Source organism: Cavia porcellus, unplaced genomic scaffold (assembly GCF_034190915.1).
Source record: "Cavia porcellus strain 051 isolate PalLab524CR breed Dunkin Hartley unplaced genomic scaffold, mCavPor4.1 scaffold_7, whole genome shotgun sequence".
Classification (NCBI taxonomy): Eukaryota; Metazoa; Chordata; class Mammalia; order Rodentia; family Caviidae; genus Cavia; species Cavia porcellus.
In genome coordinates this window covers 53,212,062-53,238,023 of record NW_026947490.1, presented here as the reverse complement: position 1 = coordinate 53,238,023, position 25,962 = coordinate 53,212,062, and the positions used below count along the sequence as shown (strand labels likewise).

The 25,962-nt window shown below is 46.8% G+C and overlaps 1 protein-coding gene across 1 annotated transcript in view; it reads right to left on the bottom strand.

The window, feature by feature from the left end:
* The window catches only part of Uck2 (uridine-cytidine kinase 2), a 65,735-nt gene that overhangs the window by 8,195 nt on the left and 31,578 nt on the right, over positions 1-25,962 (bottom strand). The window contains exons 2-5 of the mRNA XM_003468667.5: positions 13,702-13,861; positions 12,519-12,615; positions 8,370-8,512; positions 3,509-3,606 (exon numbers count right to left, since the gene is read on the bottom strand). Coding sequence (XP_003468715.1) covers positions 3,509-3,606; positions 8,370-8,512; positions 12,519-12,615; positions 13,702-13,861 — 498 coding nt within the window. The remainder of the gene's footprint in view (positions 1-3,508; positions 3,607-8,369; positions 8,513-12,518; positions 12,616-13,701; positions 13,862-25,962) is intronic.

The following is a 25,962-nucleotide window of genomic DNA, read 5'->3' as shown; positions in this document are numbered from 1 at the left end:
AAAGCAGATTAGGCCAAAGTGAGGACAGGATCTCAGATACTGAAGACAGGTTTGCAGTTAGCCGCCAGGAAAAGAAGGATTCCTCAGAAATAGCAAAGGACCATGACAAATCAATCCAGCAGCTGCTAGATGAGACAAAGAATAACTTAAGATTAATCAGTCAATGAACAAGCAGGAGACACCATGAATGACATTAAAAACATGTTCACAGACATCATGACAGAAAACTTTCCTGATGGGGAAAAAGAATTTGACATACAAATAAGTGAGGCATATAGAACTCCAGTGATCAAAACAACCTACAGCCAGGCATATCATAGTCAAGAGTCCAGAAATTCAACGCAAGAATAGGATCTTAAATGCTGCTAGGGAAAAGAAACAAATCACCTATAAAGGAAAGCCGATCAGAATCACAGCTGACTTCTCAGCATAAACTCTCAAGTCAAGAAGAGCTTGGAGTGAAATGTTCCGAGTTCTAAAGGAAAACAACTTCCAACCCCAACTGATGTATCCCACAAAACTATCTTTCAAAATTGATGGAAAAATAAGATACTTCCATGACAAAGAACATCTGAGGAAATTTATGACCACCAAACTAGAACTCCAAAATGTTCTGAAGGACATTATAGAAAGAGTAATAAGGAATATAGCAGCATGGACTCCAGCAGCTGGAATCCACTAGGAAAGGCAAAGAAACAGAGGAAAGGAAATAAAAGACTCCTAGAAAAAGAAGAGCAGACTAAACCAAAAGCTTATACGAGGGAGGAAATTAAAAGAACAGAGCAGAAATTAACACACTGGAGACTAAAAAAACAATAGAATCAAATCAAAGAATTGGTTCTCTGAAAGATTCATACAATTGACAAACTCTTCGTCAACCTTATCAAAAAAAGGAAAACCTCAAATCCACACAATTAGGAATGAAAAGGGTGAAATCACAATATATCCTGCAGAAATCCAGAAAATCACCTATGCCTACTTTGAAAACTTGTACTTTAACAAAAGGAAAATGCAGATGAAATGGACAGTTTCCTAAATACATATGAATTACCAAAGCTGAATCAAGAAGACATAAAAATCCTAAATAACCCAGTATCAATAAATGAAGCTGAAGATGTAATTAAAAACCTATCAACAAAGAAAAGCCCAGGCCCTGATGGATTCACTGCTGAATTCTACCAAAAATTTAATGAAGACCTAATAGCACTACTTCTCAAACTCTTTAATTAAATTGTAAGGAAAGCAAATTCATTCCGAAATTCATTCCTGCAAGCAAGCATTATTACTCTGATTGCAAAACCAGAGAAGGACCCAACCAAGAAAGAGAATCACAGTCCAATCTCCCTAATGAACATTGATCCAAAAGTCTTCAATAAGATACTGGCAAATAGACTGCAGCAAATCATCAAGAAGACTGTACACCAGGCTCAAGTGGGATTCACCTCAAGGATACAGGGATGGTTCAACATTTGTAATCCAGGGGCTGAGGATTTAGCTCAGAGGCTTACACACTTGTATGGTAAAAATAGTGTGGTATGGGAAAAAAAAAAAAAAAAAACCAGACTCGAAGATCAATGGAATAGAAGATACAGAAATAACCGCAGGTATACTGAGCTATCTTGTCTTTGACAAGGGTGCCAACAACATTCACTGGAAAAAGATAGCCTCTTTAATAAATGATGCTGGGGAAAATGGCTCTTCACATGCCAAAGATGAAAATTGGATCCCTATCTTTTACTGTGTACTAAGTTAAAATCAGAATGGATTGACGATCTTAGCATTAAAACAAAAATATTGAATCTGCTGGATAGAGTAGGTAAAACTCTTGAAGATGCTGGTGTAGGCAGACATGAAAAAACCCCAGAGTGCACAGGAACTATCACAAAGAATCAACAACTGGGATCTCAACCTACTGAAAAGCTTTTGCACAGCAAGAGAAACCACCAACAGAGTGAAGAAACAACCCACAACATGGCAGAAAATGTTTGCTAGCTGTTCCTCAGACAAAGGATTACTATTAAGAACATATGAAGAACTCAAAAAAAAAAAAAAAAAAAAAAAAAGTCCTCCAATTTAAAGACCCAATCCAAAAATGGGCATCTGAGATGAACACATACTTCTCAGATAAGAAAATATAACAGCAAATACGTGAAGAAACGTTAAACAGCACTGGTCATTCGAGAGAAGCAAATTAAAACAGCACTGAGATTTCATCTCACTGCAGAAAGAATGGCTAGTATCAAAAAATTAAGCAATAACAAATGCTGGAGGGGTTGTGAGGGAAAAAGAACCTTTTTCTACTATTGGTGGGAATGCAGACTGGTACAGCTACTAAGGAAATCAGTGTGGAGATTCCTCAGAACCTAGGATTGGAGGTCCCATTGAGCTATTCTCCAGCTATTCCTCTTAAGGGTATCTTCCCCAAAGAATTAAAGGAAGATGTACTCTTGTTTTACAATACAATACTACTCAGTCATAAAGAAGGATAAACTGGACACGTATAGGTAAACGGATGCAACTTGAGACCATACTCACTAGTGAAATAAGACCTAGATACGTAATATCGTATTGTTTCATTAGTGTGACAAACTGAAAGAAAAATACATATGTGTAAGTGTATATATATGTATAAAAAATAGTTAAGATAGGTATACTACTGATTTCTCTGAGTTCGCTGAATAGAAAGATTTATTTGTGCTGGTATTGTTCAGACAACTGAATGCAGAAGTCCTGTGCTCTGGGTGAATGATTTGGGGGTGACAATGCACAATGTATGTACCACTGTTGTCCCCGATTAATGTGTTCTGAAATTTTGTTGTGGTTTTTTTTCTTTTTTCTTTCTTTTTATCGTCAAATAAAATGGATTTGGAAAAAAAAAATTCTCTGTACATTTCTATTCTATTAAAAAGAATCAGCCGATGATTAGGCCAAGTGAGGAAGGCATGGTAATCCTGGGGCTGACCACTTCCCTTTCAAAGCCGAGACGGAGCCCTATCTTTTTCTGCCACAGCCCCAATCCTTGGAAAGACTTAGCGGTGTCCTGAGCTGAGGGCTGGTCCTTCCTTCTCTGCTAGCCCTGCCAGGGGCATCCCCCGCCGTAGCTGCCAGGAAGGAAGCAAGGATCCCTTCCAGGGGAGCACAGCCCTTTGGAGGCAGGAATCAAGGAAAACAACCGCCAGGGGGCAGCATCTCCCCACACCCGGCTGCACCTTCTAGCTGTGCCCAGCTACAGTGAACCCTACTCCACAGCCGCCCAGGATTCAGCAAGAAATGCACAATCTTCTGGGAGGCACAAGTTGGCTGGAGGAGTGGCCCAAACCCAAAGGGCCTGGGAGCAAGGATGCAGGAGAGAGCTCACAGACATGAGCCTGGGCCCCAGCTCAGACACTTCCAGAGCTGCAGGACCAGGGATCCTCAGAGACTGGAGTGGGGTTAAAGACTCAGTTTGCTCCGGCAACTTAAATCTCCTGTTCTACATTCAGCAAAAACAAAAAAGAAGGCAACTCACTGGCAAGCAGAACTCCTCAAAGGCAGGCTTGACGAATGTGATGTACTGTGACAAAATCTGCTCCAGGTCACGTCCTCTTTCACTAATGTCCCTTAATACTGGAAGGGAAAAACAAGAAAATGTTGCAGAGACACAGCACACATCTGCCCTGCCCTCAGCAACCAGGCTCCTGGTTACCCCAGATGAAGCAAACACTGGACTCATAAGAGGCTTTACCAAGAACCAAGTAGCAGCCGGTTAAGAAAACAAAATACTTACTTCTTTTTTGCAAGGGGAATCAGGGTCTTGCTCTATAGTCCAAGACACCTGAACTCAATATGGGTATGTGTAGCCTAGTTTGGCCTCAAACTTGAGATCTTCCTGCCTCAGCCTCTCAAGTGCTGAGTTTGTAGGTCTGCATCACCACATCACCAATTGCATTTCTAAGTTGTGCTACTGTCAAATTCTATTTCAAAATGTCCTCTCAAACAAAAGGCTGTCTGAGGCCAACAGCCTTGTTGTGTCAAGCACATGTGACCCAAACTAAATTTTAGTTTGAAACACCCCCTACCCCAAATCAAGACAGTCAAGAGGCTCATTATGAGAGAACAGCCTGGGCCCCCTCAGTGAGAGACCCTCAAACTAGGAAATGGGGTGCTGGGGCAAGGAAGGAGTCAATATGAGCCAGGTTTGCCAGATTCCACCTTCGCTTGATCAGTTTTCAGGAAATAGAGCTTTTCACCACTTTTTTCAAGCTACTGGGGATTGAACCTGCCAGGGTCTTCTCTTCACACTAAGCTACATCAACAGGTCTTTCTTCATCTCCTCCCTCCTCTTCTTCTCCTTCCTTTTCGTCATTTTTTATTTTGAGACAGGGTCCAAGCTGCTGAACTGCACAAGCTGGATAAGAACTTGGAATTCTTCTGTCTCAGTTCCCCTAAGCAGTGAGCTTGGGGACACAGTCTCTGCACTAACACGGCTCTCTTCTAAATCTCATTCCTGAGCTGCCTTATCTGTCTGTCTCTCTGGTTCCCAAAGGCCACCATCCATCTATAATCGTTGACAAGGGCACAACAACCCCTCCTGGACCATTTCTCAGATAGGAGACTCAGGTCTCAGGTATAGGATAAATGCACAGGAGCCCCTGCGAATGTACTGCAGAAAAGCCACACCTCAGCGCAATGGTGCATATAAAGAGCACTCGCGCGTGCACGGCCTGGAAGGGTGATGATCCATGTACACAGGCCATCTGCACGGCCAGAGGGCTAGAAAACCGCCAGGATGCCACCTTCCAAGGCCACCACCAGACAGAACCAACTCCTGGATTGCCACAGTTGTTTGCCACAAAAATGGTGATGTAAGCCCCCATGTGTCAGGACTTCTCACACACACACACACACACACACACACACACACACACACACACACAACCCCAGGACTCAGTCCCAGGTCTCCACAGCAGTACCCTCCCTCCCCCCGCCACACACAAACACACACACACCAGAAACAGGCTTCCAGGCACTGCCACATGCCCTGCTCCCCTGGACCCATGGCAACTTGAACCTAGACCTAGAGGCGGCCACGTGGCTCATCCCATGTCCCCTGCCTGAGAGCTGGGCACATGTAGCTAATGACTTCAAGCAGCCAAAATACACAGCCATTCAGCTTCCTGTTCTTCATGCACCTTCAGATAAAACCAAGGAAGGAGGAAACCAGACCAAAAGGCTATCAGAGCTGGAGGGAGAGCAGGCACGCACAGACCCACGAAGCTCCCCTCCCCTGCCGAGCCGGTTCCCGGAGGCAGGCTTTCTACCAGATGCAGGTGGCATTGGCTCCGGGGAGTCTGTCACTCTCCCAGCAGTGCTCACAGCCAGAAGGCCCTCCCCACACAGCCCTCCCTCTGGCAGCACCCCAGGCTTCAGGCTCCCTGGTCTTGCAGGGAGAAGCTACCGGCAGTGGAAAGCAGAGTGTGTGGCAGTTACAGCAAAGCCACGCTGTGGCCCAGATGCTTCTTCTTGCTTTTCCAGTTAGTGGGTATGGGCCTGGGGCAAAATGGACCTGCACTGGAATCCAGGACCCAGGAACTGCTATCCCGGTGGCCCTGGACGAGTTGCTTATCCTCCCTGCATCTCCGTTCCCCCTGTTCCACCACAGAGGCCATGAACACACCTTCCTATAAACTACAGTTTAAATAAGAGGAGCCCAAGCTCCCCAGCACGGCAGGTGGCCAGAGTCCTCCATTGCTCTGAAAGGCCCGGTAGGACCCAAGGAGACCCCCAGAAAGCAGGGGTCCCCTCACAGGTCAGACCAGCATGGTGGGGGACACACTGCCAAACTCAGACACAATGCCAGCCAAACCTGGTAAGAGGGGGCCACCAGGGTACAGGGGACATGAACACAGGCGAAGACACAATGCAGGGCACCAATATGGGAGAGAAGAGTCATGACACAGAAACAGGTCGGAAAGCCACCCAGACACCAGGAACACAAGGTCAGAGGGCACTGCCCACTCTACTTCCTGAGGGGTCACCTTGAGCCGACAGTGGTCTTCCCTGAGACAGGTCCTCAGGCACAGCCAACAGACATGGCCATGTCAAGGTCTTGGCACAAACCAGAAGCTCCGGGGAACCAAAACCAGCCCAATCTCACTCTGACCCCAGCACCTCCGCAAGGCCAGCACAGGCCCTTTGGGAGGGTACAGCAAATGCCAGGAAGCTACATGGGCACGCAGCACCAGCAGTGCTCTGTGACCCACTAAAGCAAAGTGAGAATTTAGAAGGAGCGACAATCAGGACAATTACTCAATGCATCAGCCCATAGGAAAAGGCCAAATGTCATCTCTAAGGCCCAGGGCAGTCCTAGCAGCGTGAGCCACAGAGCGATGCCAGTGGGTGCTACAGCCCTAGACACCTGTTTCTTCCTATCCATCCCTGTATCCCAGCACTTAGAGCACACAGAGAGGGAAGACGGTCAAATCAAGCCCTGAAGCATGAGGGCTCCAGTGGGAAGGAGGTGTGTTTCTCCGGGGCTGCTTTTCTCCCAGGAGGCTCAGCCGGAATGTGAAGGTCACATGCCTTTGGAGTGTGGGAGACAGATGGCAAAACCCTGCACTCGCTCGAGTCTCCTGAAACTCACGCACGGTTTCTGTTGTGTGGAGAGAGCAAATGAATCTGCACAAAGAGCACGTGGGAAAGTCCTAGCAGTGACTCAACAGCAGGCGATCCACCAAAGCAGCTATGAGCCGAGACAGCAGGGATTTGCCTGGGCAGCAGAAGGACAGGGCTGGAACCACCTCCAAGAAAGCTCTAGATGGTGGGGGTTTCCCATCACCTCAAGGGTCTGTCCCATTTCATACAGGCCAACCAAGGGAGGGCTCTGCTGTTTAACCCACACCATGACAACCTGTTTCAGCTAGACGCCATGACTCACTTGCTGTCCAGGGACTCTGCTCTTACCCTAAACATGGCTCTTATTTCCCAGGCATCTTTGCAGTCTCTCCCACAAGGCTTTACTCAAGCATCCCTGGGACTGAGTCCCACAGTGCTGGCATTAGGCCTGATGGTACCAGCTCCTGAGGACTTGACCAGCCCAGCCCTACTCTGAAGCACCATCTAGTCCCATTGTGGACTCAGAGAAATGGACACCAGCTTCCTCAGCAGAAGTGGACTTCTGATCTACCTACCACATAAGTATCTGCTAACTAACATGCCACCAGACACTGTCCCTTTGATGCCTTTAATCTTTGAAACTCTTCCAGCAGTTCAAACAGTTTGGTGATCACTCAATAGGAAAATGAAGTACAAAAGGTTGCAGCAGTTTCCCCCGAGGCTGCGCATCTGCTGAGTGGTAAAACTGAGCTCCCAGACCTGTTAAACTGACTCCAAAGTTTATTACTCTCAAAGCACCATGCTGCTTCCCTAATTTGGCATCTAATGGACACCAAGCATCAAACAGGACAGGCCCAGAGCTTTGTGGATAAGGTGATGAACAGATTCTGGGGTAGAAGCTTGGGGGAGAGTGGGGGTGTCAGGCTCAGGCTTAACTAACTACCTAAAGAGACCAAGCAACTACACCAAGCCAGCGTCACATTGCTGAAAGGAGGCCTGTCTCATGGTCTCTAATCGAAACTCCAGTCCAAGGAGACCGACCAACTCAAGGGCCGCCAAAGTCACAAAGTTGGCTGAGAGGGAGAAGGGAACGGATTCCATGGAGGCTAAAATCCAGGCCACCCATCCCCACTCTTTCCTCCGTCACATGGTCCTCCTGTGTCCTTCCCTCCTGGTGTGGAAGTGGCTCCTTCTGACTCACAGGGCAAAACCCAGGACCCTTTCACCAACTTGCAATGATGCTACTAAATCACCCCAGTCAACAGGCATATCTACACCTTCCGTGGCAGGCACAGGCTGGGCAGCCCCAGGGCAACCCTGCTGCTGAACAGATGAAGAAGCAGGGGTGGGGCGGCTGCCTGACACACAGGCACAGGGGCTCCTATCGCCAGATAACCATGGTTGGTTCCAAAAATTAAGGAATCTTGCTTCAATGCCTGGTGGAAAAATCATGAGGAACTGGGCATGTAAGCAAACTTTTCCCAGTGAAACCAGACCTTCCAGTTCGTATTTCATCTCAGTGACCTCACAAGCCTCTCCTTATCCGAAACAGTTAAATGACTAATGCCTTCTCAAGTGTCATCAAACATTTGGGCAGCAGGATATCCTGGAGCTGAGCTAACACAGCCAGGCTGGGCCACGTAGCCACCCGGCTGCCTAGAGAAGGCCCAGGCTTCAGACTCAGGGAAGCCAGGGGTCTGTCATGGGCTCCCTGGTCCCCTGCCTCCACGAGGAGACCACTAACAACAGGGCCACCAGTAGCTTCCAGAACGCACCTCTTCGGGACAGTCGGGTGTCCGCATCTGTATCCACGAAGAGCTTCATCTGGAACAGGTCTCGCACCTCCTGGGAGTAGAAGGCCAGGATCCCTTCGAAGAGCACCACATCTGCAGGGTAGACAGTGACCGTCTCCTCCTTCCTGAAAAGCACAGAGCAAAGCATGGGTCAGGCCCTCAGGGTGAGCAAGGGAGAGGAAGGCAAGCGGCAGCCCATCTGCGGGACCAGTGCGGGGCTGAAAGCACGGAGCTAACAGCCTCTGAGAACCTCTGCCACCACTGCAGGGCCAGGCAGCAGTGAGCAGGGCTGGGAGGACGGGTCTCAGCTCTGTGAGCTTTTGCCATCAAGCAGACATAGAGGACAGATGTCTGGTCCTTGGAATAAAACAGCCTGCTGCAGAATAGAGAGAAGAGACAGACAAAAATAGAAATGTACAGTCACGGTTTTCTCTTGCTTCCCAACCCCTCCCCCAGACCTGAGGCCAGGGAAAGGATGGGGGGGGGGGTCCTGAGATAAAAGGCAACAGAACAGAAAGCATATGCGTGTAAGTGGCCAGTCCTGGGCTCTGTCTGCCGTGGTTCCTTCACAGCCAGCACACAGCTGGGGACAAGACCTAGCTGCTAGGGCTCCATGTCCTTAAGGATAAAGTAGAGAAATACACTTGCTCCTTCCTCTCCTCTCCACACAGGCTGGGATGCCCACGGCAGAGATCAAGGTGAACATGATTTTTCAAAAGCCAATGACTGAAACCTTGCCAAAGCGAATTAGGGAAGGATGTGTCACAGACAGCACCTGCTTGGACCCACCTGACTTCCCTGTCTCTGTATCCCTTGGACCCTGTCCTGCAGCCTCCTCACGGTCCCCTACTGCCTCAAATTCAATGCCAAAGTAGTGACCATCGCTGCTGCGAGGTGTATGTTCATCCTCACTTGCAGCAGATCTCATATTTGTGAGCAAAACCAAATAAAACAGAACTTTCCTCACAGAAATACTGTCTGGCTCGTGAGCTCAGACTGTTGGGCTCATGGCTGAGTCCTACAGCTGGTACTGCTGGGGCAGAACACAGGGCATGCAGAGCAGAAGAACCTGGCCGGGCTGCTCAGGAGATTGTCTGAAACCATGGGTAGCTCAGATGCATATCCATGTCATCTGAGAGCTTCTGAAAATATTTACGCCTGCACCCTAGGCCTCACCCTAACCCTTGATTTAAAGCCTCTCAGGCAGCACTGGAGCTTCAGAGTTGTTTGCAAGCTCCTGAGTATTTCAACTTTGCAGCCAGAGTTGAGAAAAACATTAGCTGGATGTCCACTGTGTTTAGGGTTAGGACCCAAGTGTAAGTGAAACCACAAGCCTTTCTAGCCAACTTCTGTCCCCCATGGGGAAGCAGAGGAGGTGTTTATGGGATTCCTAGAGGCTGGTCTGAAAAACATCAACAGAGATGAGCTCACTTATGCTAGGTTTCCGAACTATGTGACATGCTTATCAAGACGCTTGGCAAATGCTAAAACTGAGTAAGTGCTTTTCTAGGAAGGCTTTGCTGTTGGTTTCCTAAGAAGCTACAATTTTTCATTCCTCTCATTCACATGTAGATCTAGGTGGGGAAAATATTCAAAACAACTCAAGACCTGAAAAAACGAACATTTATTGAGTAACTAACTGCTAGCCCAAAAAGCAGTCATACTTGGTATGACACACATCTTAGGAGTTCAGAGCCATGGGGAAGTCCCCAAAACAAATGTAGAGTCCACCAGTATGAGATCATTTGAGATAACCTAAGCCAAGATAAGGAAGAAGACCAGAGACAGGAATGTGAGCAAAGGAGTCTACTCTCAGTGGTCAACAGACTTGTAAGATACCAAAAGCCCCTAAGTGGACTGGAGATCAGTTAACCCCAAGCAGCTGGACACCTTGTAAATGGCCCTTGAGAGTTGCTATGGTCTAGGGCGGTCAGGACATTTCTCAGAAAAGACGAGCTGTGGCCACTGAAGAAAAAAGCTTCAAATATAAAGTATGAGACAAGTCACGCTGAAAGGTGAAATTGTGAATTCTACCAGGGTTCATGATGCAGGTGTTTCGCTTACAACCCCCTCTACTCCTTGACCCTGCAGTGGTCAGGCCTTGAACTCCTTCCTGCCACCCTCCCTCACCGTCCAACACTCAGGATCTTCAAAAGGCCGTCATCTACAGCTTTGGCATTTCTCTCTGCTCCGGCACCAGAATGACCTTTCCACTGATACATCCCAGCCAACTGTGGCTCCCTATCACCTGTGCGGCTGGCTCTGACATGTGTAGCTCTGCATGATGTAAGCCTGCCCATATCCTCACCTCCTGTCTTTCACCCCACACAATGAGCCCCATTCTGCCATACCTGGCTCACTGCAGGTCCCCACACTTGTCCACGCCTATCTATTCCTGAAATTCCTTTCCCAAACAACCTATCCTTTCCAATGGAGCAGCTTAAATATGGCCTCCTCTGTATACCTAGGCTGCAGCACCCCAAAGCGCTCTCTCCTTGGTCCTCCAAGGGTCTCGCCTTAGTTGTCACGCTGCACTGTAAGTCGTTCCCTGAATTGGGAAGTGTCTGTGTGCAACACTACCCCCAGTTCCCTCTATAGCAGGAAGTGCAATCTGCAGGATTCCAGCACCCATGTGGCTGCAGGTTTATTTTGCCAATGAAGACTTAGAAGTCAATGGCGAAGCCAAATCTGCCCTGCCCAATAGAGGCTAACAGAGTCTGCTCCAATGGGCAGGCTGGGGACCACAGGAGCATCTTTGTCTTATTTGCTGGCTGCCACCTTCCACGCTGCCTCTCTCCCAGGTCCCAACATAGGGGGTAGGGGGGCCTTCAATTCCTACACTAAGCCTCCTAATTCCTGCTCAGTCTGGCACTCTTGATCTGTGGTATCTCAATCTCTGCACCACCCCTGCCGCAGAACCTGGCCACACACACACACGCTTCAGGAGACACCAGTGAGGGACAAGCAGACTAGCAAAGCAGTCCTGTCTGCATCAAGGTGTCCTCCCTCTCCTCCTTCTCCTCTCCAACCCGACCCTCGCCACTCTCTCCCATTCTGGCTCATAAGCAGGAGGAGCCAGGCTGTGTGCAGGCCAGGGGCTTCCTGAGACAGGCAGTTCAGGAGACAGGAATGTTCTGGGACTCCAGGGGCATCTATCTGGTAAATCAAAGACATGAGGAGGCCTGATTTCCTATTTAAAAAAAAAAATCAGCTCAAGAGAGAATGAGCTAAAAAGACAGACAGACAGACAGACAGACAACGGAGCAGGAAGGAGGAATGAAAACCAGATTTAAACTTTCACCCAACAGTAAAAACACTGACCAGGCCACTAAAAGCCCAGAATAAGAAAGGAACCGCAGATGTACAATGTGTGATTTAGGAGCTGTGCATGTGCCTGGAAGGCCCCAAAGGGTTTCATATTAAAACCAGGACGTGAGCAGAGAGCTCCCCAAGGCCCTGACCAAGAGGCGTGAACGCTCCAGGAGCTGGTTCCCACAGCTCAGAGGGAAGTCGTTGAGCTTCAAGTCCAGCCATTGCTCTAGTCCCAATCAGAGTCACTAAAATAAAGGCTTCCCTGCAGAGGACAGTGTCTTGAGATGCTTTCTGGACATTTTGGTTAATTCTGAGAGCAGCACCTATGACCTCAGAGCTCTCTGCGCAGTCCATTCCAAGTAAGTCAAGATAGCAAAAGAACAGTTTTCCTTGTTCTGTTTCCTACCATTCCCCTGCTTCACCCTTTACATCTCTTTCTAGGAACAACAGCTCAGGGATGTGTGTCAGAACCAATGCACCAGGTCTAGAGAGGTAGGCTCAGGGGTGCAGTGCTTGCCCAGTGTGTACGAAATCCTTAGGTTCAATCTCCAGCACTGTGAATGTGTTGTCCCTCACCCATCCTTCAGAAAGAAGGAAATGTATGTAATGAGCAGAATGTTCCAGGAAGCCCACATGAACTCCCTGTCATGTAACCCCCAGTACATGCTGCTAAACGATCTCTCCATGGTAACTACAGCAGCTCCACCAGGGGAGAAATAGGGGTCCAAAGTACAGAAGATGGGTAAAGGGGTCTGATGAAGACCAGGGATTCTCTGGGTTGCACCACACAGTAACCCCAGCCCGTAACAGCTCACTTACCGCGAATGGGAGACAAAGTCATACACAGGGATTTGGACCGTTTTCCCTTCAGTGATTTCCTTCAGTGTTTTCAAGATGAGTTCATTGTCAAAGGCATCTGAAGAAAATCAAATTGTAAAATGTTTCTTAAACTCAATTCTTTTATTTCCTACATGTGCACCATACCCCGGAGAGTCACACAGCTCCATGCTATAGTGTAGGCCTAAAATGCCCCTCAAAAAAGTTTCATGTTCAGAGGTGGAGCCCAGGGAGAAAGGGCAGGTCTCTGGGGGCATAACTTAGAGGAGTATATTCCTATCCTAGCCTCTGTCTTCTCTCTGCCTCCTGGCTGACATGCTGCAAGTGGTTCTCCATTGGGCTTTTCCATTACGCAGTTTCATCTGCCTTGGAGCTGACCAACCATGGACTCATTGAACCCACTGAACCATGAGTCAAAATAAAGCTCTTGTCCTTTAAGTTGTGGGTGTCTGTCATATATTTTGTCTCGACACAAAAGTGATTTGATACTATGCCCCAAAACTGCTTTCTACCCAAAGCAGAATAGTATGAAAGTTCCCTGGACCTATGAAGGAGTCCTTCTTCCTCTGCCTGTTCACTCTCAGTCTGGACATCCCATCTTCCTCTGACTCTAGCTACTGTCCTGGGATTGGCAGGTGCCAACCTAGAAGGCACAGGCATGACTAGGGACAACCACGGGCCCTGCATCAAGAAGGCTGATTCCAGTGCCATGAGAAACCCACAGCAACAGAAGGAGCAGTCTCAGGGCTGGCTAGGGAGCTGACCACAGGCCAGCTGCCCACACGTGAGGTCTAAAAGAGGAGGTGACACAGGCCTCTGTGTATCAGGAGACAGAAGGGTCGCCCACGCTTATTTGCTCCTAGGGCTGGCCCATGGAGTCCCAGACTCACATGGTCACCCTCACTCCATACAGACTCCATCAGTAATTAATGAGCCCAGCAGCATCTGAAATGTTTCAAAAGTCCTCCGCCCAACCTGAAATATCCCTGCAAGGTAATGAACAGGCAGACCCCTTTTTATAGCCAGGAAACAGGCTTAGAAGGCAAACACTTCCCCACGGGTAAGACAGAAGTACTGCTACTCCACTCCCCCAGCCAACACACACACACACACACACACACACACACACACACACACACACACAACTGCACACTGCCCAACTCACCCGGGTGATCGAAGTTGAACTGGCCCTTCAGGGCTTTGGCCTTCTGCTCTGAAGTGAGGACGCGGTAGAAGCTATCCTGGCTCAGGATGACCACCTGCTTCTGGTGATAGTCCACCTCGTTCTGCCCCAGGAGCTGCACAATCTTAGCACAAACGGAAGACTGCAAGAAGAGAAGCAGAAACTGGTGTATGAGAGGAGTGCACTGTAGGAAGAGAGCCCAGGGTCACTAAGGGGATGCGTACTCCCTAAGAAGAGGTTGTGGCGGGAGGAAACCAAAGGCTCTGTCTTGCACAATGGGTGAAAAGACTGAGGGAGAAGAACATGCTGTTGAGAGGAAGTCACACAAGTGAAGTCTTCCCCTCCCACCTTGGCACAAGTCACTATGCCTGGGCACCTACAGACACTAGGAGAAAGTAGTGCTAATTTATTCACCTGCTTGTGCCCTGGCAGCAGAGTGCAGAACACTCACGCTGATGCTGTGTCGATGGGCAAGGGGTCTCAGGACCAAGGGGTTCCCCAGGCATCCACCGGACATCCTCTGGCCCTACATGCCTGGGTGGGCTTGGCCTGAAACTGCAGCTGGTTCGCAGCAGGGCCAACAGGGCAGCTGGCCCCCTGCTGCTGCTGGCTGCCAGTCCACAGCCACGGATAACTTCTGCACAAAGCATCAGGGGCCTCTGCTAGATCTACGTGGGCCACAGCATGTAAAGTGACACAGGACACTGACGTTGCCAATACCCAAGGCAGCTCAGGGGTCTCCCGAATGGACTCAAGTCTAACATGCTCTGTTGTGATGTTAATGATATCTACAGCTAACAAACTCAAAAGCATGAGGCACAAAAGGGTTACATGTACCCATTAACTCTTTTTTCACCTGATATAAAGATCAATTTTTCAATTTAAAAATATCTGACAATCACCCTAGAAGCTCCAACTGGAGGCTTCTTATGGAACTTGACCTAATTATAAAAGATAAAAATTTAGTGTATTTAGAGCATTCTTGCCTCAAACTTGAAGCCTTGTTCTTGAAATTAATTTGAGCAAAGCAAAGTCACAGGATTCTTTAAAGTTACAATTGTTATGAAGTGGACTGGTTTTTCTGAGCATAAAAAAATTGGATGAGCTGGGTGTGGTGGTGCACACCTGTAATCTCAGCACTTGGAACGCTGAGGCAGGAGGATCATTGCACATTCAAGACCAACGTGGGCTACAAAGTGAACTCAGTCAGGACCAGCCTGAACTGCATAGTGAGACCTTGTGCGAAAAAGACAAAAAGCAGACAAACCAAAAAAACTGGCTGGTCTCGTTGCCCTGGTCCATGCAAATTAAAGCGTTTTGCACAATACCTCCATTGTACACATTGTGACACAAACCAAAGAATTTTTGCTGAGTCAGTAATATTTGGGTACACTTGTTAATTGTTGGAAAATGATTTCATTTGCTTTGATGACACTTTTGCATATTAATACAGAAGAGAATTTTAAACTACTCTGTACCTGTACTACTTTGGGGCTGTAGACTCCACCCCGCCAGAAAATAAAAATAGGAAAGATATAAGATACACAAGGCTTTGATCCAAAAATGAAAACACTTTGACATAACCAAAGGTTCTACACGATTACAAAGCATAAATTTTTTAAACATACAATTTGCTTTCCTTAATTGGCATCTGCTTCTTAGAGCCTAAGGTTATAAGAGGATAAAATATCACCTTTACTAGCAGATAGAAATCTTCCTAGAAATCCAAATGAAAAAGAGATTCATGGATCCAGGAATATGGCCTGTACCATCTAAAACATGGTATTTGATTTACAATCAAAACCTTTTTCAAGAGTGAGGTACTGAGTTGATTACTAGTACCAAAAAATAAAAAGTAAAAAACGTTTTTTTTCCATTTGTAACATGAACAATAACACCACCATTTCAACTAGCACTATACCCTCTTGGATTTAAAAAGGAGCAGGGAGCCCTGGGGATTTAGCTCAGTGACTTAAGCACCTGCCTGGCAAGTGTGAGGTCATGAGTTCAATCCCTGGCACCAAAAAAAAAAAAAAAAAAAAAAAAAAAAAATCCCAAAGAACTTTCTGGGCTGGGGATTTAGCTCAGTGACTTAAGTGCCAGCCTTGCAAGCCCATGGTCCTGAGTTCGATCCCTGGTACGGATTTTAAAAAAAAGCTTAACAAAAAAATTCCTTTAACCCAAACACAACCTAGCAAAGAATCCCTACGGTGTCCATTAAAATAGAGTTAATCAGCACAGAGTGAGTACATTTCTAGAAAGTCGGTGCCCTCACCACGTACTCCTAGTACTAGGGACTGGACCCAGGGACTTCACTGACCTACATCCCCAGTCCTTTGTTTTTTATTTTGAGACAGCATCTCAACTAAATCACTCAGGCTGAGCCTGAACATACAATCGTCCTGCCTCAGCCCCCCAGAGTGCACCATATGTCTTGGCATGTCGTAACTCTTGATCAAGGATAACAGATTTTGTTGGTTTGTGGTCCATGTGCAGAGACCCAGCCAGGGACCCTTCCAGACATACCACCACCAAAAGCCAATGGCCAGCGTAGTGACTGATTGATTAGTAAGCAGCGGCTCATGCCACGTCCTTCTTTACAGCACCTCAGAACTCACATCTGCTCTCCTCTGGGAATGAGGAAGCCTGGGTAGATAACTTAGCCTGCCTATAATCATGCAGCCCTTGCTACTGACTTCAACCTAGATGCAGCAGGTCCAAAGCGAAGAGCAAACCAATACCAGGGAATAAACAAGAAAAACTAAACCTGCCTGTAAGACAATCTACATTCTTAAAGTTATTTTCTTCCTTTTTGGGTCACGTTAGAAAATATGCCCTTAAAAATCTGTACAATTAGGCCAGTGATGCGGCCTAGTGGCACAGTGCCAAGTTCAATTCCCCCCCTAAAAAAAATCTATAAACGTGTGCAGCTGTTCAATCATGGCAACAGGTACACTATTTGATTTTTGTGCAGGTGATTTCTGAACACACCAGAGGAAGGAAGGAGCCAGCAGAAGCCCTGCTCTGCCGTGGGAGAACCTCTTTTCTTTCTCAGTGCCCTCCTCTGTATCTCCCTTGCCTTGATCTGGGTTCTCCTTTTCTCTGATCCTGCGTCCCCCTTCAAACGGTTGAAAGAGAGCTCTGCGATATCATCTTGGTCCCACAAGAAAAGATTCACTAACGATAAGGACTGAGAAAGCAAGCAAACAGAAGCATGAGCTATCAGAAAGTTAAAGAGGGAGAGGCGGGGAGAGCCAGGCGTATAATCTCAGCACTTGGGAGGCTAAGGCAGGTGTATCGCTGTGAGTTCAAAGCCAGCCTGACCTCGATTTGAGTTCAAGGTCAGTTTGAACTACATAGCAAGACCCTATATAAACAAACAAACAACCCAGGAGAAAGAGGACGACTGTTTTTGCTGGAGTAAGACTTAAGATAAACATACTAACAAAAGGATATTCTCTCAGAGTCCACCTCTGCCAGGTATCCAAGATAACCAGAGTAGTGAAATGCATAGAGCCAGAGCTTGAGGGCTCTGCCAGGGTCTGGAGTCACAGACTGGAACTGGTTGTTCAGCAATGCAAACACACTTAGACCCTGAGAGGTACTTAAAAATTATTAGGATGGTAAATTCCACATTGCAGGTATTTTAACACAAATAAAAATTCTTACATCAAAAGCTCAGTTTCTTCTTGCTTACTACACTGAGCTCAGCACTTTAAAAGTACCTCAGTTATTACCATTTTATATGGTGAAATCAGTAGTGTATCAACTCTGCCAGTGGCGAACACTGAACACTGAGTCAAGAGAGGTTACAAAACCAGCCTGCTCTACAGAGCAGTAGGGCCAGGATCCCAACCCTGGCAGTCCAAGGGCCAGCTCATCTCCTGGCCCGCCCTCTCCGCTGCTGCCTGTCCTGCGCCTGCTCACCAAACTGCCTAAGAAAGCTTAAGTCATACTAGTTTTGCATGGCGTCTACACCCTTTATGTACTGACTCCAGATTAATTCTTTTTTCAGACAGTCTTGCTATGTAGTTCAGGATGGCCCTGAACTCACTACAAACTCCCAGCTGGCCTCCCACTCTCAGAGATCCTCTGCCTTCAGAAAAGCACTACCATGCTCAGCTTGTATCCAGAAGAATCCTGTCCTTACTGTAGCACATTATTCAGGGACCTTGGGGGGCTGCTAAGACATTAACACAAGGATTTTTTAGGAAACAAAGAGGGTGTGTGTGTGTGTGTGTGTGTGTGTGTGCGCGTGCAATGAAGATGTGCAGTTTCTTCACTATACCATTTTGAAGAATTGCTATTCCACTGCAAGGAAGCCCCCCCTACCCAATGAGGAAATTGAAGCCTAGGCAATTAACCAACAAAGTTCGATGTCTTACTCAGTCACAAAGCCAAGGCTCCAAATACAGGTGTTCTGATTCTAAATATACAACTCTTTTTCCTGTTCCCAAACTGAAGCAGCCTTAGAATTTGCTCCAATGTTCTCCACAAATTTACTCCAGGACTGGAGAACAATGATCAGGGAAGGGAGGCTAGGAAGAAACTGGTTAGAAATACAATAGTTTTTGTCCCATTGCAACCTTAAATCGACATGTATGTTAAATTTCATAGCATTTTATACAACTGAAGGCAGGAAAGTGAGTTGTGTATCAACAAGAAGCTAAGCTGGGCGCTGAAGCACACCTGTAATTTCAGTGCTTTTGGGAGGTTGAAGACAGGAGGATCCCAAGTTCAAACCCAACCTGGGCAACTTAGCAAGACCCAGTCACAAAATAAAAAGGCCTGGGGATGTAGCTTAGTGCCTGACATTCCTTGGAGATGATGCCCAGTACCACCACCAAAAGAAGAAGAAAAAAAATAAATAAATATACACAAAACTGTTCTAGAAATTCTGATAATGTTCAAGAGAATCCAGCTGTTAGGAGCCAGTAACTATGGGCCTGGCTACAGCAGACACACTGAACAACACACTCTTTCTACAGAGGATACCCGTGCAGGAAGTCCCAGGAGTATACACAGCTGATCACCAGGCCTGCCAGTTCCCACGGGACAGAGCGCACAGGTCCCTGAGCTGTTGTAGAAAGGTTACTTCCTTAAAACCATTGTCCCACAACAGATGGCTGGGCCAGCCAGGCACCATTTGACTATGCTGTTTCTAGAGGGCATGTTTGCTAGGATCTAAGCCTCAAGGGCCTCGGGTGCCGCTCTGACATTGCAGAGTGAACGAAGTTACCCAAGTGGGCGCAGGCACCTGCCCTGGACCTCTCAAACTTCCACCTCCTCAAACCTGGATGGGGTCCAGGCTGATGGATCAGGAGCTCCACCTTCAGGAGGGCTCTTGGCTGGGTTTGTCCCTAAAGGATGGGTGGCATTTCCCACAGGTGACCCCACACACAAGAATCCAGGCCACAGCCTGTCTTACTCTGAGGGACAGAGAGATCTAAGCCATGAGAGCTCATTCTAACACTGCCATCAACCCTTTGGGGAGGTGCATGACTCACTACTTCCTCGTGCTCTTCTCAATGGGTGGTGGACTTACGCTACCATCGCCCTGAACCCCTCAACCCCCATCAGCTAGGGGTGCAAGAAGGACTTGGCTTCCTCATATAGGAAAGGCCCATCTAGCTCCTTCACTCTTGAACTGAGCTCAAGTCAGCTCACTGACTTGAAGATGGCTTTGCCTGTCCCCATCATTAAACCAGAAGCACCATCAACATATACAGTGCCCATCCCCAAGGAAAACTACCACAGCCCCCAGACATGACATCACTCCTATGGGAGCAGAGGCCGCTCCCCACACGGCTTGGAAGCTCTAATTTACAGGCCTGAGAAAACCAAAGCACCAGTAATTTGCCCTGAGTGAAACTGAGAACAAAGTTCGAAACCTGCTGACTCCATCCCACATCAAATGGGCCACCAGACAGCAAGAGGAAAGCGCCACTTGAATGCTCCCTTGGAATCACTACCAGAGGTGCATCTGCTCTTGGAGTTGTGCACAGGCCCCAGAAATACACACAGTTCTGAGGAGCTACACACACACACATGCATGCACACCCAGGAATGAAATTAGAAACTCCCTAAATTACTGCCTAACAAGGGTCTCCAAACCCCAAAGCAGCCACAGATCAATCTGAAACCTGAGAATGTGGAGACCAAGGCCTAACGTGACTCAGCCTTTATTCCTAGGGCCTGGCAGGACTTGGCATCTCTAATGCTCATTAAACCTGCTACCGGAGTTCAATGAACTCTGAGTTCACCGGAAATCCTTTCTTCTTCAAACATGAGAGTTCAGAAATAGTCAGTGCACCTCGATCTTACTCATTAGCCTCGGCTGAGGTTGTGCTCCCAGCAATTCCATCTTAAAGCACAAGATACTCACTCATTAAAGATGGCTAGCTGTGTGTCCAAACCTTAACTCCCTTGAGTTTTAGCTGGGCATATGACATTTCCCAGCCTCGTTCATAGCACGTTCTGACCACGATAAATTCTGGTCAATTAGATAAGCAGGTGCTATACGCAGCAGCTTCCTAGAATCCTTCAATAATTAATTTCCTTGATCTTCCCTTACTGTTGGCTGGAATAAAGACTTGAGAGCTGGAGCACAAACAGCCACCTTACAGCAACTAAGGATGGAACAAAGCGAGAAGCTAAACAAGCCAGAAGTTAAAAACGACCAGAGCGCTAAGAGTGAAATAGAAGCTAATGCCAAAATCTGACTATGTATCATTTTCCTCTTTTTTTTTTTTTTTTTTTTTTTTTGTCATGTAAAGATTTAGAACTCACTGCTTCTGCCAAATGAGGACACAGCAACTGTTCGTCCCCACCGGAAGGCGCAGCAACAGGGTGCTCTCTCCTGGGAGAGCACAGTAGCCAGCACCTTGACCCTGGATTACCCAGACCCAGGACTGGGAGAGTGAAATCTCTGCACTTTACAGATTATACAACAATGGGTATCACGGGACAGCAGTACCATCTGAGACAGTGAGACAAACCATCTTGTTTGAACCTTGTCATTCAAGGTTTTTATGTCACTTCAAAGGAAAGGATCCTAATCCTGATGCCAGCACCACGGTTCCCAGCAGGTAAGGTCTGTGTAAATGACGCCTTTCCCACTGAAGACATCCTCCCGCCCTGGCCGGGAGCTGCCTTCACACCAGGAGCCATAAGCAACTCACTACACGAGCAGTTTGCAGGTGAGTTTTAAAGATGGGAAGAGGAGCACCTCCTGGGTCGATGTGCCCAGACTTCTGGGCATCTCCCTGTCACCTGCAGGCCTCCACATATTTACCCATGGTATCAGAACAAAAGCTAAGCCTCCACCTTTCCAGCACCTGCCTGTGCCTCGCAGCAAGGTCACACATGATGCGGGACCTAGGAGGGTGGCCCGAAAGCCTAGGACAAAATCAAAAGCTCCACACAGCAGAAGCTCCCAGTTTTAATTCCAGGCCTACAGTGGGTGCAACATAGGCTATCTGGCCTAAAAGACCAGATCTTAAACTGCATCTGAGAAAAATTCTAATGATCAATACTCATCAACAGGAACACATTCCTAGGACGCTTTGGTGAACAGACCAAACAACATGAAGCTCCACTGCTAAGAATGAATTCTTAAAAATTCAACCATATAGCTGGGCATGGTGGCCCATGCCTGTAATCCCAGCACTCTGGGAGACTGAGGCAAGAGGACTGCAAATTTAAATCCAGTCTGGGAAACTTAGTAAGACGTTGTCTCAAAAGAAAAGGTCTCAGGATGTAGCTCTGTATGAAAAAGCCCTGGGTTCAAACCCCAGTGCTATTTTTAAAAAGGAAGGGGGTCATTTCTATGTTTCTGCTTTCTTTAGAGTCAGCAGCACTTAGGTATTAAGCGGCCTCAAAATCAACTGAAGGATGGCAAACAACAGCCAAAACACACAGACAACACACTGTACATCACGAATTGTCCCTAGGATGTCACATACAGTCATCCTCAGGATCTCAGAAGGGATTAGCCAATCCTATCCATGGAACTCCTTGGATAGCAAAACCAGAGGATGTTCAAGTACTTTATATAAAAGTACTGTGTTGTTTAGGGAATGATAAAGCCTGTACATGGTCCAGATACAACTTTGTTATTTTTTAAATTTTTCTTAGGATTCTTTGCAATACATAGTGATGGTCTTCATTGTGGGGAGCTGGTCCATGTATATAACACATCAATGTTTTCAATCTAAAGTTACTAGAAACCATGGGTGCAGACCCAACAGATGAATGGAGCCAACTTAATCCTCATACCAGCCTGTGACAGTGCCCTTCTTACTATCCCCAAGTTAAGTAACAGGAAACTGAGTCACAGGCAGGCAGATGAAATGACTTGGCCCAAGATCACACATTTGGAGAGCAGCCAAAGCAGCCTCCACTCCTGGGCTGGCTCCAGGATGTGTGCTGCCTCTGCATCCTGCACCACCTCCCCCAGAGGCAGAAATACACACCCAGGACTCTGCAGCACGCTGACAAGCTCCCGGGCTCTCCCACTTCACCAGGCACAGAAAGAGCCCAGCCACAGGTGTAGCACAGGAGGAAGAGGCTCTGGGCCAGGTTCTGCGATTTCCCTCTGCGGTTATGCAAAGCACACACTTGCTGGGCCTTTTGAAAAGAAGTCAACTTTTCTGATAATGTATTTTACTAGGAAACCAGAAAGCAAAGTCCCCTCTGATTCCCTACAACGAGACCGTTTGTTGGTAGAAACAGAGTCTGAGGACATTCTCAAGGGGTCTGGGAAGCACATGCAGGTGTTTGAGTGGGAAAGGAGCAGCTGTGATGTTTCCAAGCTTGGCCCAACAAAACCACTACACCCCTGCAAGGCTGCTGTTCTGCGAACTGGCTGAACTCTTTCAAAAAGCAGAGCAGAGGGAGAACCACAACTCCCTACTCCCTCACCAAGCTGCACGCCTGTAAAAGATCAGGGAGGGCGAAAGGACCAGGAGCAAATGCAGAAGAGGAGACTCCGGGCTGGCATAAAAGCACAGCTAAAACCATGGGAAGAGGGAGTCAGCACAAAGGGGGTAGAGCTGGAAGGTAAAGCGGTGCAAAAAACTAGTTTTCTGTCATCTTAAACAAAAACAGGAGGAAAAACAAGAAGCCAATTTGCCCTTCCCGTGAGCCAGTGGCAGCCATGTGGGGCCAAGGAGGAGAAACAAGAAGCCAGCTCGCCATTCCCGTGAGCCAACCACACAATAGAGTAAGAGACAAGAACACTACAGCCCCACCCCTATATGTAGCTGGCCAGATTTGCAGGACAGGCTGAGTTGACAGCAGCTACGATACAAAAACAACTTAATGCTTGTATTGTTTGATTGATATTGCAAGCCTAAGTCTAGTAGTCTGAGCATTTACTTAGAGGATAACAATATGCAATATAGCAAATAGGGGGGAGTTCCTTATGTCTTGTTAAATCCAATAGTTTTCACTGTTTTGTTTTTGTTATGTTTTACTGCTGTTTTATTCGGCTTTGTTTTGATTGGTTTTATTCTCTTTAAAATACACTTGCATGCTTTTGTTTTGATAGGATTTATTCTGTTGTTTTGATTTTATTATGTCTATAAAGGTATGGACAGCTATTTTAAAGATAGTAAGAGACATTATGGTAGCCACTGTTGACTTATCTTGTTTTGAAATCCTGTGTCACTTTTGTTGTTCTGTTCTGATTAGCTTTATTGTTTAGCTTTGTTTGGTTTCAGTCTCTTTAAAATAAAAAATTAGCCTTAAACAAAAACAAAAAGCGTTGTGTGCCCCACTGCTAGGTAGCAGCACAGCCTGGTGAACCAGCAACACCCAGTAATGGCAAACATGAGGCAAGGAAGGGCAGCTCCTGGTGCTCAAGTAAAGAACTGGCCCTCACCATGGAAAGAAGGTCATTCTGTAGCTGGGCATGATGGTCCACACCTGTAATCCCAGCACTCTGGGAGGCTGAGGCAGGAGGACTGCAAATTCATGTGCAGCCTGCAGAACTTAACTATCTTAACAAGGCCATGTCTCAAAAAATTTTAAAAAGGGGCGAGACATAGCACAGTGTAGAGGCAACTGATCCAATACCACCACCACCACAAAAAAAAAAAAGACTGATCACCTAATTAGTTTCTATTCCAGAATTTCTGTCTCTTAGCTTTCCCTTCTCCCTATCATCACAAACCAAATGTTAATTAATAGCAAACTGGGATACGGTGAACATTTTTTGGGATAGGAGGACCTGAGGACAGGTCACAGAAGACATGAACTGTTACCCCCCCCAACCCCAAATATATGACCATTCCCTAAAATCCAGAACCTTAAAATATGACTGCACTTGGAAAAAATGTCTTTGCAAGGTAAGGACCTTAAGATGAAGTCATACTGAAACTAGAGAAACGAAAGAGGGAAAATACAGAGACAGGACATAAGTCACACGAAGACAGTGTAGGAACGAGGGTTAAGTCTGTGGCGTGGGATAGAGACACGCAAGGCGGAGGGAAGGAAGCAAGGTGCGCTTCTCCCTCCCACCCTCCAGGGGGATCCAGCGCTCCCACACACCTGGATTTTGTCCTTCAGGGAAATGAGAAGAGAATAAATTTGTGTTACTTTAAGCCACAGTGTGTGGTACTGCACCTGCCATTTTTAATGGATGGGTTCAATTTATCTTTTGTAATCGCAGCACTTCCTTCAACTTTTCTTTCCGCACACCGCTGCTCACAGATTGTTTTCCTGTCCTTCCGGGGATGAGTCCATGAAGATGTATCACTTCACTCTGTGATCGTTTTTCTTTTGGCAGAACTTTTCCTGGCACTTCCTGTTTGCTCTAACAGTAAACTGCAGTTCTGGGATTACAGCAGCATCTCCTTCATCAAACATCCTGGTTAATAATTACCAAACACCCTGGGCAAACCCGAGGAGCTCCAGACTTGCTCGGCTGTTTCCTGAGACACTAAAGATTTACAAGATCCAGCAGGATGCTGTATGGTCTTTCAGCGGTAGCAACTATCAGGCTGCATACAGGGAAAGTGCTGCTTTACAGAGCTTTTGTTGGTCACAGAGATGCCCCTCACACTCTGGGAAAGATGGGAGTTTTAAAAAGCAAGATGGATGAGAACTTCTCAGTCCCCACAAGGCCTACAAGCAAAATGTGGGCCTCTTTACCTTCAGGCTGGGTACACAGGACTGAGCTTGATTCCCTCGCTCTACTATACCACTAATACCTCGCACAGGCCAACCTTAGTGTTAGCTCCCTTAATATAAATAACAACTTCCATCCCCCGAAGGGGCTGGAAATATGACTGGGTGGAAATGTGCATGAGACAGTGGTGACCCAAGATAAAAGTTCAACAGAAACTCTTTTTTTGTGTGTGTGGTATACTGGGGATCGAACTCATAGCCTTGCACTTGCCAGGCAGGCACTTACACCACTGAGCTAAATCCCCAGCCCAGTAGAAACTTCTCTTAAGACTCCTCAAATTTCCTTTACATACATCTTTCCTGAACAGTCCATTAGGGAAGTTTTATTTAAAAAAAAAAAAATCATGATCCATGCCCCTGACTTTCTTCACATCTATATAATTGCATAAAACTATGGCTGGAGCACATTTCACAATTAAAACAAATTATCACTGCAAAACACCAATGATTGTAAGATTTATGTCCCAGGGAGGAAAAAGCATCTATGTCCTTACTATATTCCCTTCCTTTCCTGTCATAGCCACCTGAGAAGATATGTGGTCCAGAGCCCTCCTGGACCACCACTTCTACCACGCATGCTCGATGCCATTCCAGTCCCTGGCAAAAACCCTCCAGGGGACAACTTAAAGTGGGAAGAAATGAACTTCTTATGCAACAGCTCTTTCTGTACATATTCAAGCATTCCCTCAAGAAGCAGGGTGGGTACCCAGACACGAACCCTAGGTGAGCCAGAATTTCAGGGGAGTAGGACCAGGGCTTCACAGAACAGAATTCCTATTCACTTTTTATTATTATTTTACTTGTTTATTATTTATTATGGTCTTGTTAAGATGCTCAGGCTAACCACAACTTCAAACTAGAGATCTTATTGCCTCAGCCTCCCAAGTAACTAGGATTACAGATATGCACCATCACACACAGACACATGTACAATGATGTAAGATAAATTTCCAGTTCATCAGAGTAAAGAATCAACCCTGTTTATTTCCATTAACTCAGCCTCCTTCAATTTCAGGGTAATATTCTGGCACATTCTTAATGATATCTAACTTC